The sequence below is a fragment of the Aristolochia californica genome, unplaced genomic scaffold (genome assembly GCF_029961685.1).
Source record: "Aristolochia californica isolate CCGP_79_NKW_82.1479 unplaced genomic scaffold, dmAriCali1.0.hap1 SCAF_15, whole genome shotgun sequence".
Taxonomy (NCBI): domain Eukaryota; kingdom Viridiplantae; phylum Streptophyta; class Magnoliopsida; order Piperales; family Aristolochiaceae; genus Aristolochia; species Aristolochia californica.
This window is the reverse complement of record NW_027181826.1, coordinates 3,664,531-3,685,533: the sequence shown is the minus strand read 5'-3', so window position 1 is coordinate 3,685,533 and position 21,003 is coordinate 3,664,531. Positions and strand designations below refer to the sequence as shown.

The 21,003-nt window shown below is 37.6% G+C and overlaps 1 protein-coding gene across 1 annotated transcript; it reads right to left on the bottom strand.

The window, feature by feature from the left end:
- Window positions 1-14,747: 14,747 nt before the first annotated feature.
- On the bottom strand, window positions 14,748-15,254 carry LOC137952178 (ethylene-responsive transcription factor ERF011-like). The gene has a single exon (XM_068799249.1). It carries the CDS (start codon window positions 15,252-15,254, stop codon window positions 14,748-14,750), a length of 507 nt encoding a protein of 168 aa, XP_068655350.1.
- Between the last annotated feature and the right edge of the window lie 5,749 nt (window positions 15,255-21,003).

The window sequence follows — 21,003 nt, the reverse complement described above, 5'->3', positions numbered from 1 at the left end:
GTCGTCCTAGTGAGAGTCTAATGGTGTATCTCACATTGGCATACCCCGTGACCCACATACAGAGGTCCCAACGAATATATTTCTCTCTCTCTGTAGGCTTCCCCTATTTTTTGGCAACAGAGTCGTCCTGTCAAGAGACTCTGTTTAGGCAACAGAGTCGAAGACCTCCTCGGCTTCGGATCTCTTGTCGAGATTTGTTATCGTTCGAAACCTCCTGACGGTGGACCAGACTCCACCACTCAACAAAAATAACAAAAGATGAGTCGTCATTGCAAAATAAGATTCCCTATCAAATCAAGCGTCCATCAAATATTTTGTCTTAGTGTGTAAAGTTCAGCCCTCTATAAGTACAAAACCATGTAGTTTGTTAGGCATGACTTGGATTGTTCAAAGTTTATCTCCAAGGTTGTCGTAGTTGTATGCATGTAAGCTCTCCTTCCAAGTTGTTTTATAAAAGCTTAAATTTTACTTTCCTTGTATTGGCTTCACTTGATTATAAGTTTTATTGTGAATAGTGAAAAAGGACTGGAATTATTACAAAATCTTCGTTGCAAAAAAACTTAGCTAATTTAGGTAGTATAAAAATGTCTTTATCACCAAGGTAATGCAATGAACATATGCCAATAATGAGTAGTGGAAATCAAAATTTACCCTACCGCTTGTTCACCCATATAGGAATGGATATTTTCTCTTGTTTGTGATTCTCTATTTGAGTACTAAGGGTGATAAACCTAGAATGTCAATGTGAGGGGTTCTAATAATAGAACATATTAAACCAAGAATTGACATAATCCCAATAATTATAACCTTCTTCATTGGATGCATATTCTTCATCAGAAAGATTATGCTTTACCCTAATTGATGGAGATAAAGATTTATTAATAGTACATTGATTATAAGCTATTAGACTGTCAAGATTTTTGATATTTGACAGTGTATGATGATTAGTAATGTGATTAGTGACTGGGAAAAATAAATCCTTCAACCACTTCAATATTATTTTCCATGGGTCAACTGTTACGAGCATGTCTTCTCGATTGATAATCATAATTTATTTTGTAATTGAAAGAGTGGTAAAATCAAGTTCAGATAATAATACTTCCTTCTTTGAAGTAGAAGTCGAAGCTTCAAAAACTTTATTTTTTCCCTTATTATTGGAGGTAAAGGTGCCAACAAAGTGAACAAGAATTGTATTATTGAGGGTATAAACAACATCTTCATCATTTGATTGTGTGGCCTAGCCATGTTCATTCTTAATAAATGTTTTGGAAGAACATATTTCGTATTATTGTAAAGGGGTGAGAACATTATCCCACCATCCCTTCAAGACTCCAGAAAAGCCTGAAGTAATCATCATAACAATTTCTTTTTTGAATTACCATTTTGTTTGCAAATAGTACTATTCAGAAAGGCCATTTATGTTCCATTCATAGATGCTATTACCATAATAAGGTTTTTTTTTTATCAAGGAATAAATTTTATTCACAAAGAAGATAAATAGGTTTTTTGTCTAACATCCCATTGCCTTTGGGATTGTTGATTTCTAGAGTCAACACATAAACAAGATAGATCTCAAGGGAAAGAGAGAAGAGATGAACTCTAGCTCTTGGGAGAGAAGAGAGGAACTCTAGCTCTTAGGAGAGAGGAGAGAAGGAAGAGAAAAATAGAGAGAGGTGTGTGGTCGAAATTGAGCCAAGAGGAAGAGACTTGAATTCTCTACCCCATGCATTGAGGTTATATTTATAGTTGTAAGAATGTGTTTACAATGACTACAATACCCTTAGGGCTACATGATACAAAAGGAAAAAGAAATAGGAAGACACACACCAACTTGCTTAATTACAATTCTATGCTATCCCTATGGAACTTCTCCTTATTTAGTAGTCATGCTTGTTGGCGGTACTTGTTCGCTCCTAAGAAACCGGTCTTTGGGTTGTATTGGCTAGCTGTTTGACATGGTATCAGAGTTGAGCACCATGTTCCGCGTTCGAATCCCAGCAGAAGCGGTAGGGAACGGGAACAGTGGTTGTCAGAGCTAGGTGGTTCTGTCCATCACTGATGGGTTAGGTACTTGGCTTTCCACACTTAAGAGATTGGTCTGTTAGGTAGTATTGGCTAGGCATGTGACATGGTTTTCACACCTTTCATTACGTTCCGCGTTCGAATCCCGAAGTGCAGCGGTAGGGAACGGTAACGATGGGTGTCAACGGTAGCATTCCGCTCCTAAGAGACCGATCTTTTGGGTTGTATTGGCTAGGCGTTTGACAATGCTATCCCTACACATGTGGTTGTCTTTTAACACTCCCCTCAAACTGGTGTTTGTAATTCCACTTTGCAAATAATCTTGATCAAGAAACTTGTGTGTTTGAAAAGAAATTCTAATTTTGTGTGGCTTAAAAAGAAATTTTGATTGCTTTGATTTCATTCATCTTCTTCTTGTTCACATCTTGTTTGTAGTCTTCATCTTATTCTCATCTTGTCTCCCCCTTACTTGGATATTCTAGCCACATAAAACTTGATAACCACAACACGTGGAATTCTTCATTGTTGGTTACCTTTGTCTTGTACTTCTTCTTCTACTTTTCCCCCTCAAGTTAGGGATCTCTTTGTTCTTTACCAAGAGACCCAACTTGCACAACATAATGGTGAGAAAAAAAATCACTCCTAGTTGTACGATAAAGCTCCATACACCAGTGAAAACGGTCATAGTCTGAAACACACCTTGCTATTTCAATGGCAGAAAATAGCCTATCTTTAGGGCACAACAAAGAGACTATTCACTTTCTAAGGGTTGATCAAACAAAAAACACCTCTTGGGTGAAAAATAAAAAGACTCGACTCAAGCTGGATGTTGGGCATACTCTTATACTTTTTAGGTGTGGGTCTATAGGCATTGCTCTGAAGTGATTTTAACAAAAATAAATTGAAGAAAGTACTTTGAGGAATTAAGGGTGTGAATAAAAAGATAGAAACTCTTATTCTTCAAAAGGAAGGAGGCACACAATGCAACTCTTCATACTTTCAAGTAAGAAGGAAGAGCTTTTAGACCAATTGATAGATAAAAAATGGACCAGGTTTTACTCAGGAGGGAGGTAAAGAATTATTCCTCTATGAACACGTTGATTAAAGAAACTTAAAAAACCCCAAAAGTTTATAAAAATATACTTCTCATATAAGGCAATTACTTTTTAACACAACTTGATCAATTTGCAAAGAAAATATTCAAGAGATAATTTTTGGAATGAGAGAGACTTAGGACACCAATATTTGGAATTTAGAATGAACAAACGATACTTTCTAATTCAAATTTTTTAAACTTTGTTAAAAAGGAAGCTAAACTTATATAGGGAAAAACTTCTCTAAAGGAAACTAATGTGATGTGAAATTAAAGAAAGAAAAGTTTTAATGAAGGAAAGATACTTGTTGGTAAAATATTGACTAGACTTTGAAAACAAATAGGAAACTTAACCAATATTAGAAACTCAAAAAGTGAAGAAAAAAATTCGGCTTAAATTGCATCCAACTGGATACCAGCATTACCTTTGATTCTTTCAATGTGGATATCTCTCTAGAAAGATCAGATTTTGAAATGGTTTATTGGGGATAGAAATTAGACTCACATATATCTCCTTTGATATATAATTCTAAATATAAATTCTTAGTCTTTCTGGTAAAAATCATTCAAAAAGTTGAAGCTTTTTGCTGCTACATGAAACATTTATGATGCTTGACCTCTACTGCTTCAGATGTCGATTTATCTTTATAGAAAAATCTGATTTCAATTATTCATTTTGATTTGGAAATTACATTCAATTATCTCTTCAAAAGTATATAATTTTCTATATGAAACATATGTTACAAGAATGGAACATCCAATGAAAAACTAGAATTGTGAAAGAAGACTAAGGAAAAAACAAGAAACTCCTCTTTTTTGTTTTTGTTTTTTCTTATTCTTCTTCCTCCCTTTCTTCTCTATATTCTTCTCCTTTTCCATATCATATCTTTGCCCGCTCTGGTACCATATTGATTTCTAGGGTTAACACATAAAATAAGAGATCTCAAGGGAAGGAGAGAAGAGAGAAAGTCTTGCACTTAGGAGAGAGGAAAGGGGAGAGAAGAAACCAAAAGGAGAGAAGAAAGATGAAAAGAGATAGGTATATGGATGAATTTGAGCCAAGAGGAAGAGGCTAAAATTCTCTACCCCATGCCTTGAGGTTGTATTTATAGTTGTTGGAAGATATTTACAATGACTATAATACCCTTAGGGCTACATGATTTAAAAAGAAAAAGACATAAAAGGACATACACCATCTAACATAATTATAATTTTATGCCATCTTTACGGAAGTTTTCCTTATTAACTAGTCATGCCACCCCTACACACGTGGATGTCTTTCAACATGGAGTTTTTTTTTGTCATAATCTAACTTTTGTATTGCAGCTTCACGTACTATTTATTGGAGGGTTCTTCAATCTATGCAACATCATAATTAATGTTGTCAGTTTCAATGTTTGATTTAAACAGATTGGTCGAGTGTACAAACTCGAAGGTTGATGTAGAATGTTGGTCTAAAATGTTGATACTTAGATTTTTCATCCTATCTTACAATTCTTGCATATATCTTTATTTGAATTGGTCTTAAAACTGAAAAACAACAAAGAAATGTGAACATACAAAGACAAGTACAAGAAGATGCATTATTCCAAGCAATACCATAGCCCTTCACTACAAAGGAAGACCATGTTCATTTAAAGGTCGCACAAGAGGCAAAGAGGGACAAATCACCCATGCAAAACCATGCATGGGTGATGTCTACCTCATCCACTCAAAAGAGGATGTCCCCATGCATGGTTCTAGAGAATTCAATCCATTGAATCTCTCACATGCGGGTTCCACTACATCCAACTCAATGATCTTCTACAAATCATGATCAAATCAATCAAGGAGACAAGTTATCTCAAATTACTCAATCAAAGGAAGAAGATCAAAGCAAAATCAAACAAGGAAATCAAGATCCAAACTAAAAGGAAGAAGAAAGGAATGATTGAACTCTATTTTGAATTGATTTATGTAATTATTTAAAGACACCTAGATTACAACTTGTAAGAGGTAGTCCTTGTGATTTATTTCTCCTTTAAGGTTTTTGAAAAACCTATATAGACCATTGCAATCCTTCTACATTTCCTTCAATACAAAAAATACTTTGCCTTGGCTCACTCTCTCTTGGGTTTTGGTCTTGAATGTTTGAAGCTCTCTCATTCCTACACTCATTCGTGGTGGCTTAAATTTTTTCATGGTATCAGAGCTGGCAGTTTGATCTTAAGGAGGGCGATCTCATTTAAACAAGAAGGTATTCTTCCATTAATTCCATATCATATTCTTATATTATCATTTTTTTTCATAAACAATGTCATTACATTCTTTTTTTTCTTCTTGAATTTGTTCTCTTCTTAACACTTCAGTCAATTGTCACAATATTCTTACTTCCATCTCTTATTATAATCATCATGAGTACCAATGCCATATCAATATATTCAAATTTGCCTCTCATGTCTGTTACATCTATTACTACACTCATTTCAATTAAAATCTCCTCCGACAACTATGTGTTATGGATAAGTCATTCCAGTTTTGAAATCTCAAGGCCTCATGGGATTCGTTGATGGGTCTATTATACACCTTCACAAATTACTAATGATAATCCATCCATGATAAATCCATCATTTGAAGAATGGGATCTTAGAGACCAATTACTTGTTAGTTGGTCCAATGCTACAATGGCTGAAGAAGCCCTTTGCCATGTGGTTGGATTCAAGACTGCAAGTGATATATGACAAAAATGTGAAATCATTTTTTAAAATCACTCAGAGGTGCGAGAGTTACACGTTCGTCACACTTTAAAAACAATGAAGAAGATGGAAGATCAAACTTTGAATGACTATGTCACAAAATTCAAAGGAATGTGTGTTGCTTTAACAACCATACAAAGTCCTACTTCAGAAGAGGATAAATCTTTTTGGCTTTTCCATGGGTTAAATGCCTTGTATGAATCCTTGGTCACAACAATGTTATTATTTTGAAGTATTGGCAGCTTATTCCTTGGTCAACATATTATTTGGTGCACAAACTCGCATTGGATTATTTTATGGGTCTTTTCTTAAGAATTTTCATTATTTGGTACGTGTTATTGGGCCCGGGCCTATTTTAGTTGTTGTTATTATGTCTCTTTGGCTGCGATATTATTATGGAAGGACTTCTCAGTTGATGATTGTTGTCAGCATTGATTATTCTGATGAAGAAGAAATCACATAGTGGCCCCAAAATATTATCTTCTAGGTGATTACCCATTATCCCCCCTTAATTGGCATTTATTACTCCTACCATTTGAGGCTCGATGTTTTGTGGAGGGACACTGTGATGGATGATTTTTATCACACTTTTGAGCAATGCATATAGATCCACTACCTACAGAAGATAGGAGTGTACCCAACATCCAACATGAGTTATTTGACTGGAGTATAGAGCAATATCAGACGGCTAGGAGTAATTTTACTCTCACTTACATTATGTCAGCTCGACTTCTTAGAAGAGACCACCAACTTGAGGGGGAGTGATGGAAGATATGGTGGACTGCCATTTTATTCGGGAATATCCTATACACCATTTGTAGCAAGTTGGTTGCTCATGATGTTCTCTCACCCCCAGCTTGTAGGGGGACTATTGAAAGATGGGTCTAAGCCCACACATCCAAGTGTGTTAGAAGATGGGCTCGAGCCCATAAGACCAAGGAAGACCCACACATCCAAGAGATGTGGAAGATGAGTTCAAGGTCCATAGACCAAGGAAAAGGTCCATAGGCCACATAGTGATGGTAGGATGGTAAATAAAGAGTCATCTCATAGCGATGACATTGATGTAATTAGTTTAAGTTCTAGGGGCATAATTATAATATTATAAGATTATTAATCTATAAATTGAGCTTAAGGGGAAGAGTTAAGACAATAAATCTATAACCTCTTCTTCTTCCTGCTTTCTCCCAATGCGTGTCTTTTTTTTTTCTCTCTATGAGCTAAATCCATAGAGTCCTGAAAATCAACATTTTTTTCTAAGCCATTTAACATGGTAAACACCGACTAAGAGCTTGCACACATACAAGGGTTCAATCCAACACTTCTTGGAGTTATGAGCTAAGATAGATTAGGATTCTTACTATTAGTTCCGTAGTTTAGTTAAAATTGGCTTGAATGAGTTGTTTATTTTCCAAGTTTAGTTTAAGAAAGTATCTAGGTTCAATATATTTGGATTGTATTTTTAGTCTCACATGGAATAAAGAACAAAATATGTTCCAAAAATAGTTTATCTAATATAGGGGATATGATCCATTAGAATCAAGTAAGCAATGTAAAGCACAATTATGCCTTGTCAAGAAAATCTCTCCTTTATCTTCTTGTTCTTACTTCTTTTCATTTTGCTTATTTCTTTTTCGTTATTGTGTTGATTAACCCAACACACACCGGCTAAGTCTGTCCACACATAGGAGGTGTAAGCATGGTCAAAGTTACATCCAACATTTGGTATTAGAGTAGGATGATCTGGAGGAAATTTCCGTTGATTTGCTTGGAGTTGATCTGTTGACTCGAGGTGAAATCCAAGAAGGTCAAGTTCACTTGAGCTTCCTACCAATGGAGAAAAGGATGGAAGATCACATATAGACATCAAGATAGTCCATCCAATTGATTGGATAGAAACAACAAACAAAAGGAGAGGGTTTCAGTGGAGCAATCATTGTAGTAGCCAGACTTGCCGGATTTAAAGCATCAATAGGATGATCGATACTTGACAATGTAAAACCTAGTATTGAAACATTAAAGGAGAGCTACCAAGCCTAGATTACCTATATGTGCGGGAAGTAGACAACGAAGACCCACTAGCATCAATAAGTTGATGGATCTATCTTAGATGTTAGTAGACGAGTTGAGTTCTATGCGAGTATATGAGTAGAGACTCTTGGAGAAGATAGAGTTGATAATGGATGATGTTGCAGTGTTAGTTGATGCTACAGGGGGACAAAAACAATTCATTTACCTTAAGAAAGATGAACAAACAGTCCAATGGCCAAGTAGACTCACAAAAAGAAGAAAGATTAGGGAGAGACAAATCTACATCCAGTGTTTTGTGTAAGCAAGATGACCATTACAAGTCTCATAATCTGTGTGAAAAAAGGTATTTAAAGTTCCCAATGTTCAAGCAAGAAGAGCGAAACATCCAAACAACATGTGAAGTTCTCTAGCTCTAGTGTAGAAGGGCAAGACTTCGAGCAAACATTGTTATAAACTTTTGTATGACAGGCTTAGTTTCACGGAGCCAAGTAGAGTCGTAAACTGAGGAAAATCATCAAAATTATGTCAACTTAATTAGGAGATATGTGTTTTAGTCTAATTAGGAGATTTAGCTCAAGGGAGGCTAATAGAAGTCATGAGCTAAGCCAGTTTCTTAGTTTAAGGAAAATTTGCTTTTGTGTAATGGTCTTATCTCAAGGGAGGTTGTTGGAGTTATGAGCTAAAGCAGATTATGATTCTTACTATTATTTTTTTCTATTGTTACACCAATCTACCTAGTATATACTGGCTACGTGTATGAGGTATGAGGGCGTAACCTTAACCAAGGTTACATTCAAAATATGGTTTAGAGTGAAATGATTATGTGGCATTTTTTGCAGATTGGTACGATGTAGGAGATGATCTCAAGTAGAATCAAGGTCATATACCAGAAGGTTGAATCATCTCGAGCTTCCTAATAGTGGAAAATAGGGTAGAAGAAGACATCTAGTTGGTCAGATAGCAACAACAAGAAAAAAAGTTTCAACGAGGCAAACACTACAGTTGCAAGACTTGTTGGATCTCAAGCAGACGACCCCTTCATGTCATACTGATCAATGCTATCATCATGCTCGAAGGTTTCATAAATGCAATCATTCTTTTAACAATTAAAAATACTACTTTGATGTTTAGATTAAAATCATCTATGTGATATAAATTAAATTTTAGGTTCTCATTTATCTCTCTCCATATCAGCAATTGTAATCTTCAAAATGGACATATAAGTAGGTACTAAACTGTTGAAACAAACAACTTTGAAACTTCTCATATGAATTTGGTTGTTGGTAAATAATAGATAACTAACAGATAAGGAATTATCTTCCCTTCGTTTTAGAGATAAGCTCTCAGTTGTATTTATCCCTCTATTGTAATTATCCCTTAGGTTAAGCTTATCGTTGTCAATTGTATGTAAATACCACTCTTAATCAATGCAAAGACATAGTTCAATTCAGCATCTCGTATGGTATAAGAGCAGATTGATCAATCCTCTGCATCTGCCCTCTTCCATTTTTTTTTAAATTGCTTCCCTTGTCTCTTTGCCCATAACGCTCTCTCTACAACACGTTGTTCCTCAGCGTACCAGCCGAGCTTTGGGCGAGCTTTTGTGTGCCTCCGATGACCCCAGATGAGTCATCGTAATGGAGGTTTGATGTCCCGCAACATCCTGGTCTTTCAACTCCCACTACTACCTTTACTTTGAATGATGTCCTTTGCATGTTGGAAGATGGGCCTAAGCCCACATGACCAAAGAAGGCCGACATGTCCAAGTTTGTGGAAGATGGGCTCAAGCCCATAGACCAAGGAGAAAGCCCACATGGTGGTGGTATGATGGTAAATAAAGAGTCATCGCATGAAGATAGCACTAATGTAATTAATTTATGATTTATGTCTCTTATTCACTCTTACTAGGGTGAAGGGTATTCTTGTAATAATAATAATTTTGATATCTATATATACAACTTAAGGCGGAGGGTTTGAAAAATTCCATTGCTCTAATCTTCCTCTTTTTTTCTCCAAATCTGTCACTTTTCCTCTTCTCCTCCTAAAACCTTCTCTCCACAACTCTTCTTTTTCTTCTCACCCCTTAATCCTCATCTATTGTGATTATACATCATGGAATCCTAAGTTTCAACATGGTATCAGAGCGGCCAATGATTTGAGATGTAAAAGGAAAAGAAAATGGATAAAAATATGGAGAAGAAAGGGAGGAAGAAGACGAAGAAGAAAAAAAAAAAAAAAAGTGGAGTTTCTCGTTTTTCCTTAAGTCTTATTTCTTAATTTCCATATTTCATTGGATATTTCACTTTCTTCACTTTTTTTATATAGAAAATTATATACTGTTGGAAATATATTTTAGCCTAGTTTCAAACTCAAAAATAATCGTTAAAATAAGATTTTTCTAGAAAGAGAAATCGATATCTGAAGCAGCAGTAGAACGCTTCAACTTTCGATCCATTTTATGCCATCAAGAATGAAAGTTTATATGAAGAATTATATATAAAAATAAATATCTGTAAGTCTATTTTCTTACCTATTCAACCAATTCTCATTATGATTTTTTTAGGTGGAGATATCAATCTCAGAAGAGTCAATGGTCATGCTGGCCAAAGAAGAAAGAGTACCCAATTCGGCCAGATTACAGAGTCTAAAATCTATTAGATTATATATCTCAAAAGAAGCATATTTTATGAAGAGAAGTAATACTTTTTTAAATATATTTAAGCCTAATTTCAAAATGAGAAAATTTCATATTAGTTTGATCTATATTTAAGGAGATATTTGCATTGGAAGAATTAAATGTCATATTGGTATACTGTTGCATGAGAAGATCTGGATTTAAGCCAATTTTTTTGCTTAACTTTTTGAGTTGCGGTTATTGTTCATCAATATCAGAAAAGTATCCCATGATCTACCCTTGAATTTTTTTTGTTTGTTCACTAAAAATATCTGGAAAGATCATCGTAATTTCATAAATTTAATTTATTCGTTAAAGATTGCCTTGCCTAAAATTTTAAGGAAAAAAAAGGCAACGAAAGGTGTCTTCTTTGATTGCTAAGTTGGCACCAATTGAAGTAGGTAACTATTATTTAGAAGATTTTTTCAGCCACAAATTTTGTGAGATTTTTTTGGTATTTTGAAAGATTATAAAGAATTTGATTTGGTATCCTTGCTAAAAAAATTAAGGCAAAAAAAGATTGAAATATTTAGCTTGGCTTGAGTTACTTGGTGTATAATATTTGATCTAGTGAAGTTGTTGATATTAGCCTTCTTTTACTTGATCATACAAGAGGTAAATTAGAACTTGAGCTTGCAAAATATTTGTTGACTTCAAATTAGGATCATTGACATTATCTCCCAACTTGAGGGGAAAAAATAGAAGGAGAAGTATGAAGTATGAGCACAATGGATATTTTTTGATTTATTGATTATCAAACAACACTTGGTTCAACTTATTATTGACAGTCTATTACTCGGCTTGACTCACTCACTCACTGTCAAAGCTACCATCTGCTACCGGCTTCTCCGACTTGATTATTACCTTGGATTATCTTCAACTTGTTACTTGGTGCATAATTTCTTTATTCAAAATTAGAATTGCTGCAAATTATCTTTTGTGTCCTTATTGTTCTTAAGGAATTTTACTACCTATTGGTTATTCACTGTTATATGACTGCCGATTTGGTACGTGTTATTTGGGCACAAACCCATTTCGGTTGTTGTTATTGTGTCTCTTTGATTGAGTTATTATTATAGAAGGACTTCTCAGTTGCTGATTGTTGTCATCATTGGATATTCTAATGAAGAAATCACATGGTGGCCCCAGAATATTATCTTCAGGTGATTATACTTTATAAACACCCCCTCCCCCCCACTTATTTGGCTTTTTTACACCTACCATTTGAGAGTTGGCGCCCTGTGTTGGGACACCGTGAAGAGTTTATTACTACACTTCTGACCAACGCCTATAGACCCACTACCTATAAAGGATAGGAGTGCCCAACATCCAGCGATAGTCAAGTCTATTATTCACCCAAGAGGTATTTTTTTAGCTATCCTGAGATAATGAGTAGACTCTATGCCCCACAATAGGGCTACTTTTTTGCGTGTGAAATTGAGAGGAAAATATTTTTTATTATGACCATTTGACTAGAGTATGGAGCGATGTCTTACAGCTAGGAGTGACTTTACTCTCTCTTATATTATGCTAGTTGGGTCTCATGGAAAATAACAAAGAGACCCCTAGCTTGAGAGGGAGTGTTGGAAGATATGGTGGATTATTATTTTATACGGGAAGATCTTATACACCATTTGTAGCAAATTGGGCATTTATGATGTTATCTCACCCCCAACTTGAGGGGGAGTGTTGGAAGATGGGCACAAGACCACACGACCAAAGAAGACCCCCACATCCAAGTGTGTGGAAGATGGGTTCAAGCCCCCCACAAACCAAAAAGAATGCCCACATGCCCACAAAGTGGTGACATGATGGTAAATCAAGAGTCATCACATAAAGATAGCACTAATGTAATTAGTTTATGATATATGTCTCTTATTCACTCTTACTAGGGTGAATGGTATTCACGTAAAATTAGTATTTTTAATATCTATAAATACAACTTAAGGGGGGAGGATTTGAAAAAGTCCATTACCCTAATTTTTCTCCTTGTTTCTCCAAATTTGTTACTCTTCCTCTTCCCCTCCTAAAACCTTCTCTCCGAAACTCTTATTTTTCTTCTTCTCATCTCTTAATCCTCTTCTACTGTGATTATACAACATGGAATTCTAAGTTTCAACAGGTATCAACCATGCAAAAAAACTTAATCTCTATATCTCAGTTTTGCGTTACTAATAATGTTTTCATTGAATTTTTATCATCTTCCTTTCATGTGGCACAGGGGTAATATGCCCTATAAAACACGAGTCAATAATCGTTTTTGGGCATTGGCTGGAAAATTCAAACCCCATAACCCACAGTTGGATGATGAGAAGAGATGAAAGAGTTCGGCTTATGGGTTATGTCCGAGTGTCAAAAAGAAGTTGCAAAGGAAATTTGAGTATTCAATAATTAAGGGACCGAGACCTGGTTCTTTATTTCTTGCAAGGATTCTACAAAGGATCTGATTCTAGATATGTGCAGAAAAATCTGATGAAAAAGATGATAACTAAGAATCTGAATTTTTTTGTGGCCAGATGAAACATAATTAAGCTTGTAATTATTACCAATCAACTAAACCATTTTTTGTTCTTTTGGCAACATGTCATGGACGGTAAGCTTCTCAGTCTCAAGGATTGTGATTTACAAATCTACAAAGAATTGCATAAAAGTGACTTCTATTATGTGGGTACTTTAAAACCCCAACCTACCCCATAAAGGCCATCCCTAACACATGCCAATGTCCTAAATACCCAACTTTGACCTGGCGACTGCACATGTGTGGTAACATGCAAACTTTGTCCACTTAACACCTTGAATAGCCTAAAGACATGTTACCCGTCCGTCATCGAAAAGCCACATCAACATCCAAGTAAGATACCATGTCATCATACACATCATTGAGCGCCACATCAACTTATCTTTTTTCTCCGTTTTCTTTTCACGATTGATTTAAATTAAAAAATTAGTTATTTGTACTATTATTTTTAAAAAATAGATAATATAGTAAAATTCCATATAAAAGTTTTTGAAAATTTGAAAGCTTGCTATCGAGTTGAGGTGGAAGATGAGAAAACTCTCCCCCCCTGAACCACCACAGGGTTTTACCCCTCACATTATCTTGTCCCTGATAATTTGAACGTTTGCGATCATGGGTTTCCGTTTCGGATACAGGTCAATTCTCAGGTTGAGTTCCCATTTAACCTGACCAACCCTTAATCGGCATGATCACTTTTTGGACGAAGTAGCGTGCACCTTCCCTCTTACGGAGGGGGACGATGATGTTCTGGAAAGTAACAAAGTTCATCGCAGTAGATTTGTCTTTTAAGCTTCTAAAGAGTAAAAAACACATGGATTGCAGCTATATATTTAGAGAATCGAACTCAAAAACGAAACAAAAGGCAACACACTCAATCAACTCAAATATGGAAGAACGTCTCAATTGAGGACCACCCTTTCCTCGTTTTTTATCATTCTCTTTGCTTTTTGTCTTTTTCCTTCGTTTTCTCGATGTCTGCAAGTCCTCTCCGTCATGTCCGACGAACGACGCCGAGCGCCGAGTCTGTAAGATTCTTCACCTCCGTTGGACCCGACTAGGTGGAAGAAGATCACGTGCCGAGGGGACCAATATTCCTAGAACTCCGGTTGATGACAGTTGGGTTAACTACCCCCTCTTCCAGCTTTTCTTTTGTCGGCCGGCAATAGTGACGGCTACGCTGCACACGTGAGAAGCGAGTTGGACCCAGAGTCGTGGTGGTATTGGTTCCCCATGTTGAACCGAACCGTCCAATGTCATCCACTACTGAACCGAACCATCCAAACGTCAACGAAGCAAAACCGACCGCCTCTGTTGGTCGGTGGCAAACCGCCACCCAGCCGCCCACGCGAATCCGCACTATAAATTGTTGAAATTACGGGAGTGCCACTCCCAACCAACTCTGCCACTAGGCTTTTAACCTCATAAACAGGGCATGATTTGCGTTCTATCTCAGTCTTCCAATTTCGCAGTCTTTTCTCACAATTAAATAAAAAAAAAAAAAACGAAAATGTGATTTATGGAATTTGGAACTAAATTAAAAAAGAAGAAAAAAAGAAAAGAAAAAACTGATTGATTCTAACTTGCGCCGGTATTGCTCTGCACAAAATTCGGCCTCCTGGTGGCACGAGCCGTTTGCTCACGACGCCGGAGGAAAGGGAGAATAGAAGAAGATGATCAGAGACGATCGTCTTCTTCGTGGTCTTCGTCATCTGAACTCTCAGGCATCGGCTCCTCGTTCAGATCAGGCTTTTTCCACGTCCGCGAATATCGGAATTCTTTGGCCCGGAGGCCCGTCTCGGCCGCGTCCACTCTCGCCCCCACCTCCGTCGCCTTCTTCCTGATCGCCGCCGCCGACATGTCGTCGAGAGCCGCTTCACCCGCCACCGAAGACGCGTACTCCGGAAAGTTCAACCTCGCAGAAGGCCCTCGCAGGTAGAAAACCGCCGTGTCGTACGCCCTCGCCGCCGCCACCGGCGTCGAGTACGACCCTAACCAGATCCTCGATCGCTTGTTCGGTTCCCTGATTTCCGCAACCCACTTCCCCCACTTCCTCATGCGAATCCCCCTGTAAGGCTTCTCCCCGCCTCCCGCCGCCGCTTTTCTCCCTCTCCCCCCGGTGACGCTGCCGCCGCCCTGGGAGCGCCGGGCAGGGCCGGCGCTGGAACAGCACTTGACCTCCATCACTCGTCAATCCAACTTTTCCTGAATCGGTTCGCGAATCGTCGCCCGTCGCCCGTCGCCCGTCGCCTATATATACAGCACCGAGAAGATTTCGTTGCGAGTCTATCGGCTTCGCAGCAGAAAGGGTTGGATCGACAAAATAAAAACCAAGCACGCAATCCTCCAACTTGTCCGTGCCGTCGTCAGCCACGTGGCACATTCGCCGACATACAACGGGCAGTGCTCTTCACACATGTCACCTGTTCGACACGTGACCAGGCTATGACGTGGAAACGCCACCGTGGCTCCGATGTTGACGTTGCGGAATCGTTGCCCTTGGCCGGGATTTCGACGGAAAGGAAAAAGACGGGGTGGGGGTGGGTCGGTGGTGGTGAGACCTGAGAAGCATTTTTATATTTTCGATTTTTGTCTTTCCGTCCACGCGGACGTTCCCAATAAGCGGAAGAAATTAAAAAAATAATAATTAATTTCTATAAAAAAAATACGACAACTAATATTTTAAAAAAATAAAAGAAGGAATAGATGTTATCTAAGAGGATCCTCCAACTAAATAAAGATTAAAAAAAAAGGAAAAAAGGTGGCAGTGGCATATGATTTGGAAGGTGGGGGCCATCATATTCTCGCCTCGGCCAGCTCGTAATTTGATCGTTATCTCAATTTTACTAACTATTTTTAGAATAATAATAATCATTTTTTTTTCAAAACATACCCAAGAAAAAGGCGCAATCCAAAATGAAATTTTATTTAAAGGAGAGGTGAAGCTTGATTTTCTCTTTCCCATTTTTTACAAGAAACTTGAGTTTTTTTACCCTTTATTTTCCAAAATCTGAGGACAAAGGGAGGTTATACAATCTATCTTCCATTAGAGTGGTTCCGTTCATTCTTGTGAGAGTTTGACTTTTCGTTCCCTAACAGGTCAGTTTTATTGACTACAGAAGGGCCTCCAAAAGACAAGAATCCTTGCTCTTTCCCCTTCTATCACCCCCATTCATTTATGGAATTTTTTATTTATTCTTAACAAAAAAAAAAAAAAAAAACCTCTCTTAAGGGCAGTAAGGAGACAGGTCTAACTCGTCCTCATTAAAAAACATGAAAACCCTCTCCTCCTCTTTGTTAGAGAAATATATCTTAGGATTGGAATTTGTTTGTTCATGAGCTAAGCTTTAAGATTAGTTTTATTGTGATTATATAAGGAGAATGAATGAGACGCGAGAGACCTGTATTCGTATTGCAGTAGAGGAAACAAAAGAAAAGCTTCCCCTCCTGTACGCCGTCGGCAATCAGAGGCGGCGAATCATAACAATCAAGTCAGTTTGTTCAACCTCATACCGAACCTCCACCTGCAGACTGCAACGGGTCCCATTGAGGAGGCGAAGCGCTCTACTGTTCTTCTCACGACAAAACTGGAAACGATAAGCCGAGTGATTGAAGATGAATGGAATTAATTATTAAGAAAAAGTAGTTAATGGCCGAAAAGGATTCAAAGGGGCGTCATCGCCATCTTGTCGGCCCCCGCCTCCCACCAAAACACGACCTGTAACCTGTACAAAACCCACTAGTAGATAGAGAAATGTTAAAGCTGATGTCAATATCTGAGTTTTTGTTTCTTAGCTGGTTTGGGACACGATTACGAAACCCTTTTGACGGCCTTCTTCTTACACATGATGTTGAATGATGAAACTGGATGGGATTGGTATGCGGTCAGGTTCATTTCATCGATATCGTCTTCTCACGCCTCTTTGTTTTTTCTCTGTTTCGTTTTTTCTTTTCTTCCCTCCACCCCAGATGTTTTTTTCACACCGTGATCAGGATTAAGCCAGGGCGATGCTCTGTTTGTTCAATACCCGGTTTTTTCCTTCTTCTTTTCCATTAACGCCGCCCAAACGAAAAACTGTCGGGAAGACGAAAGAGAATATGTTAATAGCAGTCACAGCCTGTTTTTTTTTTTTTTCGATTAGGATTCTGGGTTTGCCTTCGAACAAATCCAATTCAACTGAATCATAGATCAACCGGATAAATAAAAAAAGTAGGGACTACAGCAAACTGAATCATAGATCAACTGGATGAATAAGAAAACCATGGTTACAGGTCGACTAGGTGGGGGTGGTTGGAGACCCTGCCTGTTTTTACTGCTTTTCTAGCTATCCACTGATGGCTTCTCCGTGCCTCAATCATTTCTTTACTTTGTTTCGGATTTAATGGCATGGGACCACAAATTGAAAGAGAAGAATCCCACGTCGCGGTGGAGGGAAATGATTCAAGTCAATCAAGTGGGAGTAAAAAGAAGACAAAATTGGGGTGAAGTCTAGGAAAGGAAGACGAGACAGTGGGTCATCATCGTTGAACGAAGTTGGATTCATACACACTCTTTGTTCTGAGTCAGTGTTTTAAGCCAATTTTTGCCGACCATCGGAGGACGATGGATAACGAAGGCTACTCAGTCAACTGAATCATAGAGATGCTTCATTTGAACTCATCATTTCTGCTTCAAAATAGATGCTAGTGGACTGTCGCAAGATTTAGTTGATTGCTGGAAAGAAACCAAGAGTCTGTTTCTCTTATCCTCGTAAGCCCAAAGAAAAGGGAAGGACGATAATAGTCAGGTTTAGGCTAGATCTAGAGTTCTTGGTTTGGCTCTCACCTAGGGGTGGCCTCGAACCCAGCGGGTTTGTGAGCAGCTCGAACTCGGTTCGGTATACCTGGATCTTGAGCCAAGTTCGAGATCTAGGAACAGCTCGTTTAAATTAACGAGCCGATCTCGACCAAATCAAGGTTCGGCTCGAAAGCTCGGGAGCCGGGGTGCGGGATGCGGGGGATTTGGGGGAGTCGGGATCGGGGAGCGGGACCAGAAGCAGGAGCACCGAGCGGAGCAGGAGCGAGAGCGAGGGGGGGAAAATTCTTCCTCCCCTCATCACCGCGAAACCCCTCCCGTCCGTTGTTGTGGCCGCCTCTGTCGTCGTTGACAGTTGCCTCGTCGGCCGCCTTTTGCATTTCCATCGCAGCTAATTTTGTGGCCGCCGCTCAATTTCTTCCCCCTCGTCTGCCTTCGCCTTTGTTTTTCATCGCTGCCATTATCCCTGACGAAAGTTCCTTGCCGGTGCCGCTGGAAGCTTTTATCTCTGCGTCGTTCCTCGTCCTCAGTGGAAACCAGAGGACCTAAGTTAGAAGAGAAAAATAAATTCCCTCCCCCCCCCCCCCCTTGAGAAGACGATTTCGCACGTGCGATATCATAAACAAGTGAAAAAAATAATAAAAAATTCTAGGGACTATTAGTGGTTTTTTTAATAAATATTGAAAAAAAATATTTTTAGTAGAAATATGTTTCTAGGAACTATAAGTGATTTTTTTAATAAATGTTGAAAAAAATATTTTTAGTAGAAATATGTTTCTAGGGACTATTAGTGCCTCATGCTTTTTTGAAATATTTTTCTAATTGGAAATTCTTATTAAAAAATCTTATAATTTTTTAAGAAGATTTTCTAGCAAAAATCATATAGAATTTTTTTGAATAAGTATTTGACAGTTGATGCTGTAATACTTTTAGCATGAGGCAATTTTCATAGCAATTTTGTGTTTGTCATTTTATTTGATTAAAAATTTATCTATAAGTATAGTAACATATTAGATTAATTATTCATTTTTATTTATTTCCTTAGAAGAGGCAATAAGAGGTCCATTTAACTTTCCTAAGAAAATTTTAAAATATTTCTTGTAATTTTATAATAAGTCACTAATAGTAATAGGATTTTATTTAAAGGTTTTTTTTTGGAAATATGTATCCTAGGAAAAATATTTCTAGTTTTTCCTAGAATATAAATTTTCAACCAGGGGTACTAAGGAGGTCAAAGTAAATTTATGGCCAGATTCAAAATTTTAAAAATAAGCTAGACTACATTTGGGGTAAAAAAAGATTAATATTAGTGCGTTCTAATCCATTATCGAGATTCAATCCCGAATCTTCTCTATCATTCTTTTTATAAAATGTATGCATAATTTTATATATAATTTATTTGACATATATTTTATGTAGAGTATTAAATGTAGGTTAAACTCGAACTCAGTTAGAGCTCGAGCTTGAACTCGGTTAAAATTATTAGGCTCAAGCTCGATTACAATTTTAGTCTCGAGGCTAGGGTTCGCTCGAGCTTGAGTTTGAAATATTTAAATCAAGCTTGGCTCAAACATAGGAAGGTTCGGGCTCAGCTCAATAAGTTGGGGTAATGCCCAATTTTATGTAGAGGTCATGCCCAATTTTATGTAAAATGTATGCCCAATTTTATATACAATTTATTTAACATGTATTTTTTAAAAAGTTTTAAATGTATGTTGGAGCTCGAACTCAAGACATGTATTTTTTGAAAAGTTTTAAATGAATGTTGAAGCTCGAGCTCGGTTAAAATTATTGGGCTCGAGCTCAATAACAATTTTAGGCTCGAGGCTGGGCTCGGCTTGAGCTCGAGTTCGAAATATTTAAATCAAACTCAACTCGAACATAGGTAGATTCGGGCTCGGCTCGGCTCGATGCCACCCCTATTCTCATCGAAGATGCCTCTGCAATGGAAGATAACTCTCGTTTCAGGGGTTAGAAATTAGTTTTCTTATAAGTTGGAGGAAGTCTTATGCTCCCTTGTTTGACAAATCATTAATTTGCATTTAAAGGTGTACTTGCTTTAAATTGAGAATACTATTTGAAGAGAAGTTTTAAAATTCAGAATAAATGTTTGAATACAAAGTATCAAAACTTCTTTCAAATGAAAAACAAATACGAGTACCTATCTCTTCAAAGAAAAACCTTGAGAAGCTACCTCCTTGGAATTTGAAAATCTAAAGACTTGAGAACCACTAAGAATAGACAAGGAAGTTTTGAAAAATCATGCAAACAATATGTTTAAGCTAGAAAGGACTTGGGTATTTATAGCTCGAAGTCTTAACTAAAAAAAAACTAATCATACCATAAGATTAGCCATGTTTCTTCCTCTCCGGCCGAGGGTATTTATGTTACTTCCTCTCCAACTAGACTCTTACAACACACCCTCTTTTTTGATTGAGTATGGGAAGACACATCTACGGATTTCATAGAGGGCCTTACCTCTGTTATTTTGGTGGTAGTCGATCGACTCAACAAGTATGCTCATTTTTGTGGTGAGAAACATCCTTATATAAGCTAAGCTCATCGCTGAATTGTATATCACTCAAGTGGCTAAACTCCATGGCAATGCCTTGGTCAATAGTCTTAGATCATGACTCTATTTTTCTAACCTCCTTTTGGAATGAGTTTTTTTTTCAGGACATAATATTTCAAATGAGCACCGACTATCATCCTCCAATAGACAACCAAATTGAGGTAATGAACCGTTGCTTGGAGACGTACTTGCAGTGGTTTATTGGAGAGAAGCCCAAGTCATGGTTATCTTTCCTTCCATGTGTTGAGTTCTCCTACAACACTTTCTTCCATTTCTCCTTGAAGACTAGACCATTTGTAAGTTTGTATAAGGGCGACCTCCCCCTTCCAATACATCTTATGTTGTTGGCACCACTAAACTTGCCACCCTTACAAGAAGTTTTTGGTGGAACGTAATCGTCCCCTCAGGGTTATCAATCACCACCTCCTCTTTGTCCAACTACGTATGATCCTCCAGCATGATAAGAAGCATAAAGAGGTGGAGTTCTAAGGAAGGTGGAATAAATAAGAAGAAATGAGATGGAAGGCTGCACGTTTTTGGCATCCCCAATTCTCTCACCTTCTCTC